The 14,200-nt window shown below is 43.8% G+C and overlaps 1 protein-coding gene across 2 annotated transcripts in view; it reads left to right on the plus strand.

Moving 5' to 3' along the window:
• Positions 1-13,922: 13,922 nt before the first annotated feature.
• The window catches only part of KLF12 (KLF transcription factor 12), a 142,704-nt gene continuing 142,426 nt past the window's right edge, over positions 13,923-14,200 (plus strand). Inside the window, exon 1 of one of the 2 annotated variants that reach the window (XM_075722236.1) lies at positions 13,923-14,006. In XM_075722236.1, the coding sequence (XP_075578351.1) occupies positions 13,941-14,006 (66 nt within the window). In that variant the 5' untranslated portion in view covers positions 13,923-13,940. The remainder of the gene's footprint in view (positions 14,007-14,200) is intronic. The other variant, XM_075722228.1, reaches the window with a different exon arrangement.

A 14,200-nucleotide genomic window follows, 5' to 3' on the forward strand; every position in this document is an offset into this window, starting at 1 on the left:
GCAAAACCCATGATTCCAGTGCAAAAATAATAGAATCATAGAATCGTTTAGGTTGGAAAAGACCTTTAAGATCATCCAGTCCAACCATTAACCTACACTACCCAGTCTACTCTAAGCCAATCAAGGGTAGACTAGACTAAACCATGTCCCGAAGTGTCACATCTACCCGTTTTTTGAACACTTCCAGGGATGGTGACTCCACCACCTCTCTGGGCAGCCTCTTCCAATGCTTGACCACCCTTTCTGTAAAGAAATTTTTCCTAATTTCCAACTTAAACCTCCCCTGGCGCAGCTTAAGCCCATTTCCTCTCGTCCAAAAAAAAAAGGCAAAAAAAAAGGCAGCATATAGTGGGAGGTGGAAGCAGAGGCAGGCGACAAAAGGATGAACACAAAAATACTGTGCCAGCTCGCAGGGGTCATGTCGGGAAAGCCAAAGCTCAGCTGGAATTCAGACCTGCAGGGAATAACAAAGGCAACAACAGGAGCTTCTACCACTACAACAACAGTAAAAGGCTGGACAAGGAGAATGTGGGTGGGTGGCAGAATGAGGTGGGTGAATCATTAACAGTGAACACCGGTAAGGCTGTACTCCATTGCCTTCTCTGTCTCTGCCTTCACCAGCAAAGCCTTCATGCTTAGAGGCAAGGTTCAAGGCGAAGAACCACCAGTCATGAATGAGGACCAAATCCCAGGGATTACCCGAGAGCACTCAACCCAAACAAGCCCATGGGACCCACCTGCCTGCATCCATGGGTGCTGAGAGAGCTGGCTGATGTCCTTGCAGAACTCTACAGATCCTCTACAATGCTTGGACGGTCCTGGAGACCATGGGAGATCCCTGATGACTAGAAGAAAGCAAATGGTGCACTCCTTTTCAGAGAAGTCCAGAAGGATGATCTGGGGTACTACAGACCAGTCAGCCCCGCTTTGGTCCACGGAAGGATCACAGAGCGAGTCCTCTGGGAGCAGAGTTCTGGGCACCATGAAGGAGGAAAAGGTGACTGGGAACAGTCAGCATGGATTCACCCAGGATAAAGTATGCCTGACCCACCTGATTGCCATCTGCAGTGTAAAGGGACTGAAATAGCAGGTGACGGGAGAGAAGTGAACCCCATTCATCTCAGCTTCTGCATGGCTTTTAACAGGGTCTCCAACAATGTTCTTGCATCTGAGTTACAGTCACTGCAGCCTGGATGGGTGCACAGTCAGATGGGCAAAGACTGGCAGGATTTGCGGGCTTAGGGGGTCTTGGTCAGTTCATAACTGTGCTGTGGTGGGAGAATGAGAGAGAATGCATTGAAAACAAGAGAGGTTCAGGCTGGGTGTGAGGAAAACCTTCCCCCCACCCCCTGGGGGGGCTGTCTCCCAATTGAGCACGTTGCCCAGAGAGGTTGCTCCGTGTCCATCCTTTGAGGCTGTTAGACCTCACTGGACATAACCCTGAGCAACCTGGTCTGACCTCTGAGCTGCACCTGCTTTGAGCAGGAGGTTGGACTGGACACCTCCTGAGGTTCCTTCCCACCCAAATTATCCTGGGATCCTAAGGGAAAAAAACACTGGCTATAGCATTCATCGTTCCCCAAATTTTTCCGGGGTTACATGATGTTTCATGCTGTAAAATGTTATGTTATAAATGAATTACTGATTTATCTTGTCTTCCCCGTAGACACACACTCATGTATTTTGTTTATAACCTTAAATTTAATATATATATTCCCAGTTTGATTTGCTGTGTATAGCAAATTGATATCTCTGAATTTTAAAGATGTTATAATGAAAGTTCACAGCATCTGTTAATGTAGTGCTATATGTGCTATTCATATATCTCTTTCTGATGTTTCTCTGTCATTTTTATGGCTATACCCATAGTTACTTAAAATACTCTTTAATCTTGAAGTTATGAATTTATTTTAATTATTGGCAGTAATTTTGTTCATGTGCAGTGCACTTTTCTTTTTTTAAATGTGTTTGAGGAATTGCAACTTCTCTGAGAATCTGTGGGAAATGCGTGTTGGCAACATTTGAAACCTGTTAATTAGAAATTCTTAACACTTAATTAGAATTGCCTTTAAAGTGGACCCTAGTTCCACAATAATTTATTGCTTGTGGAATCTAATTTGACAGTTTTGTACATAAGCATTTTGGTCATCCTGTCTTGGGTAAGAAAAGTACCTCATGTGAGCAATCAGGTGTCGGCTTCTATCAAGAAGTTGACATGAGGAGTCTGAGAGCAGTATGTTATTTTAGACATTTCTTTCACGTATTTGGTGGATACTTACAATTTCTCATTCATGAATTGAGGTGCTTTATAATTCATTCACTAAGTGAACAAAAGTCAGAGTTTTCCCTTTTTTTGAAATGCACCGAGTGCTACTCGCCAGCTTTAGTATTTTCCCAGGGGTTTGCATTGAAGCCTGTGGGGAGCGCGAAACCTCAAACTGACGTTAAATAGAACAGAGATCGGGTTGCGACAGGATGTTAAACATTTGCAGTTCGGGAGTTTCATCAGAGCATACACCCTTTCTTTTAAAATGTCAGTATAAGCAGTTTGTTTGCTCCACGGTGAGAAGCGTATAAAGCAATTACCATTCCTCCACGCGCACGTAAGGTGCTGTGCAAAAAGGTGCAGGGAAAGGTGATGGAGTAACGCTTAGCTGCTGGCAAATAGTCCGACTTTTTCATCTGGGCGTGCAGTCATTCAGCTTTATTTAATTAGTCCTGTGCTATTTTGGCGTGTGCATGAATCAAACGATCTTTATGTGCAGTTTTGCAAACAGCGGCACTCCGGCTGTGCTTCTGCTGCTGGGGCGAAGGTTGCGGTTACAGCTCTTCCTAGCAGCTGGAATAGGGCCACCGAAAGAACATTTTTGGTTTCATCGCTTATTGCGTATCGTATCTATGGCTCTGTACCTGAACCGTGGCAGGCGGTTTCTGACGTCCTGTGAGAACCGGCTGCACCCCTTGCAGGTGCGCCCTACGATATCTGGCGTTGGAGGGTGCAGCTGCGCACGAACGTGTTCTCCTCCTCCGCCTCTCCAGGCGACAGCGGATTTGCTCCGCGCCTGTAGCTGGCAGTGCAACAAGCTGAGCTGGAAAGGAGCAACTGACTTCTAGGAACAAGGGGTTCTCTTATGGGTGCCATATACTGCTCTGTCTTTAGTAGTAAAAAAAAAACCAAAAAACCCAAAACAACCCAACAACAACAAAAAAAACCCAAAACAAAACCAACCAAAAAACCCCAAACAACCAAACTAAAACAAAAAAACCCCAAAGCTAAAAGTTTTAAAAAATTGCTTGTGAACAAAGTAAATCTGAACTAAAAATAAGGCTTTAACTAAATTGTAGCGGTTAAATTTTTAACCCAAAGAGGGGAAGCTGGCTTACCCTGGTTTATTTTTAGTTCTACCTGTATGTTGGAGCTCTCAGATAAGTGAGAAACACTTCTGCTAGCTAAGAGGTATCAGCTGCTTAACATTTCTGTGGCCCAGCTGCTAGAAGGCAGCTAGGCATATTTAATGACAGCATGCCTTATATTGCTCTTATTCAGAGGCTATAGCTTATAATGTCCATGATTTGTTAGACGTCAGCTTTTGGTGCTGATAATCAATTTATGACTATATTTTATTCTAGGGGAGGGAACACGGCACCTGGAGGAGCAACAGTTTTCTCCCCAAGCTAAAGGTTTGGGGATGATGTGCCGGCCAGTCGTGCTCCGGCGGGGCACACAGTATCATTGGTAGCGCGTTTGCTTTCTCTGAAACCCAGGATGGAAAGGGCCAGCATAATTTATGGAGGAAGCCATGAAGTCCAGGCCTATGAAACGTCCTGTGCGGTTGTTTCCTCGCTCCCTCTGGGGCTTCGCGATCGCGGGGCTGAAGGCACTGTCGCTTTGAGGTCTTGGTCCCTGTCCTGGTTTTGGCTGGGATAGAGTTAATTTTCTTCCTAGCAGCAGGCATAGTGCTGTGGTTTGGATTTAGTAGGAGAAGAATGTTGATAACACGCTGATGTTTTAGTTGTTGCTGAGTACTGCTTACGCTAGGCAAGGACTTTTCAGCTTCCCATGCTCTGCCAGGTGCACAAGAAACTGGGAGGGGGCACAGCCAGAAGAGTTGATCCAAACTGCCCAAAGGGCTATTCCATACCATATGACGTCATGCTCAGTATAGAAACTGGGGGGGGTTGGCCGGGGAGCAGCGATCGCTGCTCGGGGACGGGCTGGGTATCGGTTGGCGGGTGGTGAGCAATTGCATTGTGCATCACTTGCTTTGTATATTATTATTGTTATCATTATTATATTGCTATTATCATTACTATCTTACTTTCTTTCAATTATTGCACTGTTCTTCTCTCAACCCAGGAGTGTTTCTCACTCTTCCTCCTCCGATTCTCCCCCCCATCCCATCCCATCCCATCCCGTGGGGGTCGGGGGTGTGAGCGAGCGGCTGCGTGGTGCTGAGTTGCTGGCTGGGGCTAAACCACGGCAGTGCCCCTTTGGGCTGTGGGGAGTGCTGGAGCCAAGCAGCCCCCCAGCACGGCATCGTGTCCTCTTGGCAAGGAGCAGCTGTGTTTGGCCATTTGGCCTGCCACACGATATCTCGGACAAAAACTTGGGACTAAACCGTGGCGACCGCTACATGCTAAACGCTGCCTTTATTCTCCAGCGTGCGGGGCCCATGTTGTATCTGTCTTCATGGAAGCAGATTTTGCACGTTGGCAGGTGGGGGGGAAGTGTGCCAACCAGCACCCCGTGCTTTCAGCAGCTCATTTTCCTACCAGAGCAGGTAAGGGCAGAATTCAGAGTAAAATTTTGATCACTGTGTATTTGCTGGTAAGCTCCTGGGCAATGCCATTCCATGCTCATTTGCTCAGCAAATACAAAATAGTCACAATTTAGACAAGTAACAGATAAAGGAAAACTTTGTTAGATGGCAGAATTATTCCCCTGACACACTATTGATGTCACGTATTCCTTCTAGCACCAGAAGTTAATTAAAAACATGTTGTGTCCGGAGACTTACTTTGTGATTATCTAAACTTTGATTTTTGTTTTTGGTAAAGGCAAAAGACGGGGGACCTCTTGACTGAAAACCTGACCTGAAACTGTTCTCACCAGCTGTTCATGTAATTTTTTTTCTCAAGTTTAATAACTGAGGCAACAACCTGCCTAAATAGTAAGGGCAACCTTTAAGTAGCATATGTTTCAGTGAATTTGATCAGTATAGTATTTTTAGGACTATGAAAATTCTTTTATATTTCCCATTACAATTTTTTTTTTTTGAGCAGGTGGTGATGTTTGTTTTTAATTTTAAGCCTCATATTCTCCAAAACCTTTTCCAAATTTGAGGACAGTTGACATAAGATAGCAGAAAACTACTTTGGAAATTGAGTAGTAGCGGTTTTTTTAAAACCAGTTGGCTTGTAACTGTGGTCCAGGAAAAGTGGCAATCTGGGTCAATTACTATTTTGTTTTTTCTTTTTTTTTGTGAAAAACTCATGAATTGCCACTTGATAACAGTATTCACTACTTCTCTGTGCTTTAAAAACCTGAAGGAAACTATCAGGAGTTTATTTTACTATTGTGCATCATGAAGTGTTATGAAAAGGCATTTTTTTAATTAATTCTAGTTAAAATATCTATGTAAAGATAAATGCAGTGCATGTTTTTTCCAGACTTACCCTTTCTGAAGTATATGTCTCTCCTAAATGATGGCTCTTTTTCTTGTCTCTCTTTTTCTGTTGTTTTTTTTTTGGGGGGGGGGGGGGGGAGGGGGGTTTGTTAAGCAGGACTTTTACCTGTAAGATAAAGAAAACCCACAAATACTTAATCAATCCATTGGTATTCATAAAAATCTTAGCAAATATTCTGTGAATTGTATTAGAAGGAAAACAACAAAGCCATTAATGTTGATAAAAGTTAAATGTGTGGCTCTCATGTAATTACTATTACTTATAACATATTGTGTCTGAATTCCATACTATAGGAATGATCGGTAATTGTAGAGACGGCTAAAAGTGGCAGGAGAGCAGAGCTGATGTAAAGGGATTTTAAGCAGTCTAAGCTGACAGGGTTGCCTGCTGAGTCTAAGAAATAGCAGATTGGCCTCTAGTTGCCAATGCACTTGACGCTTCTCTGTCACCTGGAAGCTGTCCACATCTCTTTGGCTCTATTTATAATTGCTAAAAGTAATTTAAACCCAAACAAGCTAAAAAGACTTTAGAAGCAAAACATGAGATCTTGGTTCTCTTCAGGGAATATTGTCTGGACTTGAACTTTTTCCCTGGAGACAGTTTTGTGAAAATATATAGCAAACTAAAACATAGCTACGTCCTTAGGGGTTTGGCTACTTAACAACTTTCGGAAACCTGCTGCCTGCAAAATGAGTATTTATTTTTTCTAAGGGATCTAGGCACCGGAATAGGAATTCAAGAAGCTTGTGTTGCATGTGTACATCTTTGTACTGGGAGCAGCGGGGTACAGCCGGACGCGGTCTGGTGCATCAGATGAGGATCTCAGCAGGACAGTGCGAGCTGAAGGCCAACCGTGCACGTGCTTCTCGGGCATCGACAGCATGGAGTCACAGCTGCTGTTGAGGTCTGCGCTCTACCTGGCCTGTGCGGTTGTAGGAAGAGACCACACTCAGAGGCATTCCTGGGAAGCTTAGAGCTAGGATGCCTCTCTGATCACTGGATGCCATGCAGATGCATATCCGCGATACATATATATACACACCTGTACCTATACTGCCCTCCTCCCACGGCCTCCTATGGAATGAGGTGATGTATGGAATTTCATGCACTGCATTTGGGTCCACCCTGAGCTTTGTTCAGGGCTAACAAGCAGACCAGAGAGAGGTATGTAGATCAGTGAGAAATAACCTTCTTGTTAGCTTTAGTTAATTATTATTCTCACTCACGTGCTGAGCTGCTGTCTTAGTGTCGTGGTTTAGCCCCAGCCAGCAACTCAGCACCACGCAGCCCCTCGCTCACGCCCCCTGCCCCGTGGGATGGGGGAGAGAATCGGAGGATGAAGAGTGAGAAACACTCCTGGGTTGAGAGAAGAACAGTTTAATAATTCAAATAAGCTAAAATAGTAATGATAATAACAATATAATAATGATAACAATAATAATATAAAAAGCAAGTGATGCACAATGCAATTGCTCACCACCCGCCAACCAATACCCAGACAGTTCCCGAGCAGCGATCGCTGCTCCCCAGCCCACCCCCCCAGTTTCTATACTGAGCATGACGTCATATGGTATGGAATAGCCCTTTGGTCAGTTTGCATCAACTGTTCTGGCTGTGCCCCCTCCCAGTTTCTTGTGCACCTGGCAGAGCATGGGAAGCTGAACAGTCCTTGACTAGCATAAGCAGTACTCAGCAACAACTAAAACATCAGCGTGTTATCAACATTCTTCTCCTACTAAATCCAAACCACAGCACTATGCCTGCTACTAGGAAGAAAATTAACTCTGTCCCAGCCGAAACCAGGACACAGCATATTTCCGGAAGTCCATTGCTGTGGTGTTTTACAGTTTTGTTTTTTAGATAAGGCATAAATGGCAGCTTGTATGTCCATATTGTTCACCCAGGCTTCTGCAAACTCGGTTCTCTTCTCACTAAAAGAATTTCATTTTGAATTGGAATGAACTCAAATGAATCCCACTCAGTTTCACATGAAAACAGTATGAAGTTTAAGAATTTACTTTTTTCTTAAGAAATTGTTTTGGTTTTCCTTGAAGCATCAATAAATGCAAATGATCCTTTTCTTTTCTGGTGAATTTGACTGGGAATTCAAGTTTGGAGTAAAATGAAGGACTACCAGAATCTCTGCTTTCATTATGAACATTTCACACAGCTATAAACATAATTACATATGATGAAGATCTTATGGCAAGACATGGGCTGTTAACCCCGATTCCTTGGCAGAACTCCCAGTTGAGTGATTATCTTCTAGCCACATAAATTTACTTTTATTTTCTATCGAATAGTTGTTTCCTTCACTTTTTGGAATGAACTGCTCTTATACATACTGTGGTAATGTTAACTGGTATGCTTCACCCTAAAGATAACTACATTTAAGTGACTAACAAATCTCATTATATGGTATATAAAGGACTTGTTTAGAAATTAAGGTCTTCAGGAGATTGAGGTAGTAGAAAATTGAGTGATTCTTTCCTGTGAGATTTTGGAAAGACGACATTCTCCTTGGCTTCCTCTCCCTATGGAGATAGTTGTATTTGAGAAGAGATGGTAATCTTTCATTCTTTTATTAACCCTTGAAACAAAGAGAAAAAACAATTTCAAACTTTGGAAATCTTATCTAGTTATATCCTTAAAAGGATCTGTCGTATCTTCAAAAGCTTTGCCTTGAGTGGATCACTTCACATTTTTTGCCCTGAGGTGTTACGCTGTCTGCTGCTTTGACTGATGGATAACTTCAGTATAGTAATGGAAGTAATGAAAATAATGCGAATTTAGGTATTAGTGTTCAGAAAAATCAACAAGGTAGTCTTACTGCTAGGGCATGTACGTGATGTAGGCTACTTGGTGGTTAGTTCAGTGTTGTTTCTAAGATATCTGTATAAAAGAGGAAAACTTAAAATTTCGTGTTTCTGAGCTATCAAGAACACTTTTCACAGAAATTATTCAGAATTTTGGAACCATAAGAGGAGAATATAATGATGAATCAAGAAATTACTGCATGTGCAGAAAACTTGTGTAAAAATAAATAGAAGGTGAGGTAGGGCAAGTTTTAAGTCATAGCTTTGAGGCAGAAAAACTGCTTAAGAGCTGTTCTCAGCTCTTAGCTGCTCAAATGTACTCCCCTTAAACTTGAAACTTTTTACTGTAGCTTGAATGATGAATTTGAGACTGCTTTTCCCCAAACTGATACTTCATTTACAAAAATGAAAGTGTGTCATGTTAGAAATTAAGTTTGTACAGAGAAGTAAAGGAAGAGTTGGAATGAAGTTGGGCCTGGGAAGAAGGTAGGGGTGGGTGTTCTAGTTTCTGTCTTTGTTTCTCACCATCCAACTCTATTTTAATTGCCAATAAATTAAATTTTCCCCAAATCAAGTGTGTTTTGCCTGTGACACTATGACTTATGATCACTCATAAGTGATCTTCTTGTCTTTATCTCAACGCATGAGCTTTTCCATCTTATTTTCTTCCCCTGTCCTGTTGAGGAAGAGGAGTGTGAGAGTGGCTGGAGGGTGGGCATCTGGCAGCTGGCTAAGGTCAACCCACCAGAGTTATGAAGCCTTGAATTGTCAGCGGAACATTTTTGGAGTCTCATGGAAAAGTTCCAAACCATCAGTGGCTTTGTCTTGCCAGCGTGCAGCTCTTCAGCATGACTAAGTAAGCCCATTACCTTCACGAGTGACAGCAGTAACTAGCGTCATCCACCTTGCTCCTGTGTGTATCTTGCGTTCACGAGATGAAACAAGAGGAGACCGTCTCGCACAGGGAGGTAGATGTTTGTTGATCCATGCAGGAGATGCGAGATCTAGGTTCCGGGTGCTCTGAAGCCTAAGCTCCCCTTCCTGGGGTTGCGTGGGGTTGTGCCCATCACAGTCTGGCCAGGTCTGGGAGAGCATCGTTTCATTTCTGATGCTTTAGTACTGAGCAGCTAGATGTGACAATCTTGGAGAGTGGGAGAGACAACAGCTGTGGTGTGGGATGGGCATGTGCAGTTTCTGTCATCTTGTGCTTAGAAGAAATTATAGAGGGGGGTTAGGGGTGTCTTTGGTGGTGTCTCAGGACAGGAGGTCGGTTGTGGCACCAGCTCCCCTGTTGTTAAAAGTTTGCCGCGTGATTCTCAAACATATGGCTTGGCCAAATTGAAAACTTGGCTACAAAACCACAGCCCTTCTCATGGATGGAGCCAAATTTCATAATAGTGTAATTCATAATTAAATAAGCACTACAGGATGCTGGGGGTGGGGGGCGGGTGGTGGTGTACCAGGATTAGAAATGAGTTTTTGTTTTGTTTTCTCTTCCTCTAAAGTAGCCAAAGATAATTTGATTAAAACTTGCAACGGAAAGTCATCCGCATGATGAAAACGCCAGTTGTTGTTGCAGCGGGTGCTGTACTGAAAGCGCAGGCCTTTTAGGAGCGGGGAGAGTCTTCTTGTTAGACGATTGCCATAGCGCCTCAGAAGAAGAGGTTGTAAGCCCGAAAGCTTACCTGTCTTCTCTAACGACTGCTCTAATAGCAGTTGCCCATACGGACCTGGGTACGATTTGTGGTTTTAATTAATTTTTCAGGGGAGTAAACGTCCAAAAGTGATTAGTGAAAGGCTCTAATGGATGGCACAGAGCAAGAGAGGTTGATCTCTTTTAGGATGAGTTAGTTTATTGCTCCAAGAGAACAGATGTTTTGATAAGGTCACGCAGTGTTTGGCTTGATTATACGCCCAGTTTAGGACATGCATCTGCTCTGTGCTTTACCTAGGTGGGTGGGTGGCATCCACCAGGAGGGTTGGGGTGGGAGAGTAGAGAAGGAAGGGCTGTCCCATGAATTCAGGTCGCCTTCGCCTGGGCAATGTTGGGAGCTGGAAGTTAGCTGCCGCAGTCAATGAAGAGAGTTGAGTGAGCCAGCAGGGGACTGCGGCCTGAAAAAGGCGTCGACTCAGTAATACTGTATCGGCAGCCTCTGCTGGTGGGTCTCCTGAGTGTCATCAATTAACGTGGGGCGCTGGAGCAGCCTGGCTTCACTCAGGTGTGGATGCTCCGTCTGCCTGGCCGACCAGAGGGGCTCCCAGGGGAGCTCAACTCACACCCCCAGCCCCCGTGGGGGTAAGTCAAGCCCCTTTGCCTTAGATGACTGCCCACCGTATGCAAACCTCGGCAATTACATCCTATTTGCTGAATGGCTTCGAACATACTGTAGCACAAAACGCTGGTTACGGCAGGAGCGCGCAGTTTGGAGGGATCGGCTCTCTGGGCGACTATGGGGCTAAACCTGTCATCCGTACGGATAGCGCAGAGGCGGGATCTGCTGGGCTGTTAGCAGGCAGCGGGCCCCCCAGGATGTGTCGCACAATGTCCTGCCAATTATAAATGCAGAAGGGATCAAATAGTTTGGAAAGAATCTACTTCTGTGATTATTGCTCCTCTGAATTATAAATGACCCAGAAGCCAGAGCTATTCACTGCATTCACTCTTCAGACCGGCACTCAAAAGGCAGAGCGCTGCTTTTGAGAAATATGATTTTAGAGAACAAAAGGGGAAGCGAGCGCGATGAAAATTTAGTTAAATGTAAATGTGTTAAATGGTACATGAACTAGTCAGGTTTTCACGATTTATCAGTTTTAAACTTCAAAGGCTCTGGTTAGCTTGCATTTTTAAAACTAATGAGTTTATCACAGCCAGTGGGGAGAAATGGTTCAAGTATATCAGCTGTAAATTGGTACAAAGCACTAAAAGGGACATTAGCCTCTAATCAGATTCTAACAGTTCATTAAACCTGCCTTTCCTCGGCGGCGCTTTGTCTTTCCCCCTCCTCCTGCCTACGCCTCCTGCGCAAGCCAGCCTCGTCCCTTCGTTCGGGCGGGTAAGACCTCCTCAGGGACACGAAGCAATATCAGCTCATCCTTCTTTGTCTACGAGCTAAACAGCCCGAGGGATGCTTGATGACGGTATATTCCTGATCCTGCTGTAAAACTCAACTGTGCTGCGTGTAAATCGGGAAGGGAGAGGGACCCCTCTGCTTGCGGAGTAGGCGCTGGGGGAGCCAGGAGTGCCGGGCTGGCTCCTGCTCTTGCTCCACCCCAAACCGCATCCAAACTGCTGGAGCCCCGTGACGCCCGGGTTCTGCTTCTGATAAGGAAACAGTGCAGCGCCCTTGCTGGGAAGAGGGATGTAAAGCCTGGGACAATTTCATCCGGCTGTTTTGTGGCATCGGAGTCCCTCCTGTGCTTTCCCCACCTCATGCCTCGAATGCTGAATAAAGATCAAGGTGCACGAAATAAATTGCTGAGAAGACGTAGGAAGAGCATTTTTTTTTTTCTTCTTCCTGTTGTGTCAAGCTTAAAATACGGTAGATACACAGCGGTAGCGTAGCATGGACCTGACATCTCAACAGCTTGACTTGTCTTCATTCACACATGTTTGAATGCAGAGACATTCTGCTGAAAATTACTGGTTCGATCTGAAATTTTGTAACTTAAGCATTTAGAGCTTTGTATGGACTATCTAAATCTATTTTGTAAGGAAAAAAAATAGAGATTGCATTTGCTGTTGCATTTGCTTATCTGCTTTACCATCAAGTTCCTGCCTGCCCTGTAGTACCAAACCGCAGCTCTGTGTGCTGTAACACATGGGGTTCAAATCATAGAATCATAGAATCGTTTAGGTTGGAAAAGACCTTTAAGATCATCCAGTCCAAAGTGAGGGTGATGTGGATTTTAAGCAGGTCATTTGCTCTGCCTGTGGCACCGTGTTGTGAGCCATGGGCCTATCGGTTTTCCCGCCTTTCAGCATGTTATTTAAATGACAATAAAGTAAAGGAGTATACAAAAATAAACAGTGGCTGCAATATTTATATCCCTGAAAATGAAGATCCTGGGATGAGGTGCATTAATTGGAAAAAAGAAAACGTTTCAAGTAATTTTGTTTTTTTAAATGTATTTTGGAAGGTCCGGTAGGACAGACCATTTTTCTTAAAATTCTCCTGAAGCATGGTAAGAAACAGGGCTATGAACGTATTCCTTATGAATAACGGCACCACGCAGTACTGAGCGGATCTGCTGCCCATGAAACACGGGGAAAGCGTTTTTTCCATTACAGTGCAGTTATTGAGGACTGCGAGGTAACAGAGCGGAGGTGAGTTTCCAGTCTTGATTGCTGCCTTCCAGATGGGGCTGCAGATAAGTAAGTGGCTGCGAATGAGTCGCTTATAATCGATACGTGGTGTACTTTTGCTATTTGAAAAATAGTTGCGACGTCTTCGTATTTCTGTACTGCTGACCAAGGTGTCTGGATTCATAAGGTCAGATTCTAGCTTGAGGGATAAAATGACTTTTATTCTCTCCATGTTGTCCAAACTAAACAGTAGCTGAAGGGGCTCGCTTTCAAACACCAGCCCTGAGCCTTGGCTGGAATAGAAAATTGTCTCAGGTTGAGGTAGTGTTTGAACTGAAGGCACAAGAGGTTGTTTTGCGTGTCTTCATAAACTGCTGCCGCGACAGCGGGATGAGGCGTTCAGAGCAGGGATGTTGATTCAGGGAAGCACGGTTCTGCAAATCTCACTTCAGACCGAAGCTCTCGGCGAGTATTGCCCATTACTACAAGGACAGTGCATCTTTTTAACGTACTTTTTTATTTCTTTTGTGTCAGAGGCAAGTGTGTGGAGATTTTCACTGATAAATGCTGATAACTTTACAGGATAATGAATGATAAGAAATCTGAGTTGTTGTTGATGTGTGCTATTTTACGGTGCGTGTGTGTACAGGCCTTCACTATAACTTCTCTGAATTCAAGTGTATGCTTTCTCTAGGTAACCCAGAAGTACAAATGCTTTAATTGAAATCAAATATGCCTAAGTTTACTGCCAAAAAACTGAAGGCATTGGACATCATAGCTCTCCTTTCCAGTTCTAAAGCAAAGAATTTTTATGTGTGCACCTGCATGATTAATTTCAAATTAAAAAATAGTGATCAGAGATGGTTTTCCATTGTTGCTTACAAAGACAGTTCTCTTTTAAGGATAACTGAAAGTATAATTTATTATTTTAACAGGAATAGTGACTCGATAGCTACTCCTTGAAATTAATATTACATCTTTGTTAACTTTCTTTCTGCTAAAAGAAACTTAGTTACTTCTACAATATCGTAGAACTAAACCAGTGAATTAAACCAAGTGTTTTTCGTGATTTTTTTTTTTTTAATTAACCTTGTCCTTTTTTGTCTTAGGACATCAGCGCCTTTGAGAACAGAATGTTAATGCTTGATGGGATGCCGGCAGTCAGAGTCAAAACAGAGCTGCTGGAATCCGAGCAAGGGGTAAGCAGAGGTTTCCGTGCAGCCTCGCTCTGCAGCGCGCTGGTGACCCTTCCTGAGCTTCTCTGTGGTTAGCTGTCCCTCCTGTTGTACTGTCATTTTCTTTTCTACATTTTTCTTCATTTCTGCTGTTTTGGAGCTCATTTTCTTGGGAGATGTACTGGTGAGCATCTGGTCTCATCTGCTGGGAACACAAA

The sequence above is a fragment of the Pelecanus crispus genome, chromosome 1 (genome assembly GCF_030463565.1).
Source record: "Pelecanus crispus isolate bPelCri1 chromosome 1, bPelCri1.pri, whole genome shotgun sequence".
Classification (NCBI taxonomy): Eukaryota; Metazoa; Chordata; class Aves; order Pelecaniformes; family Pelecanidae; genus Pelecanus; species Pelecanus crispus.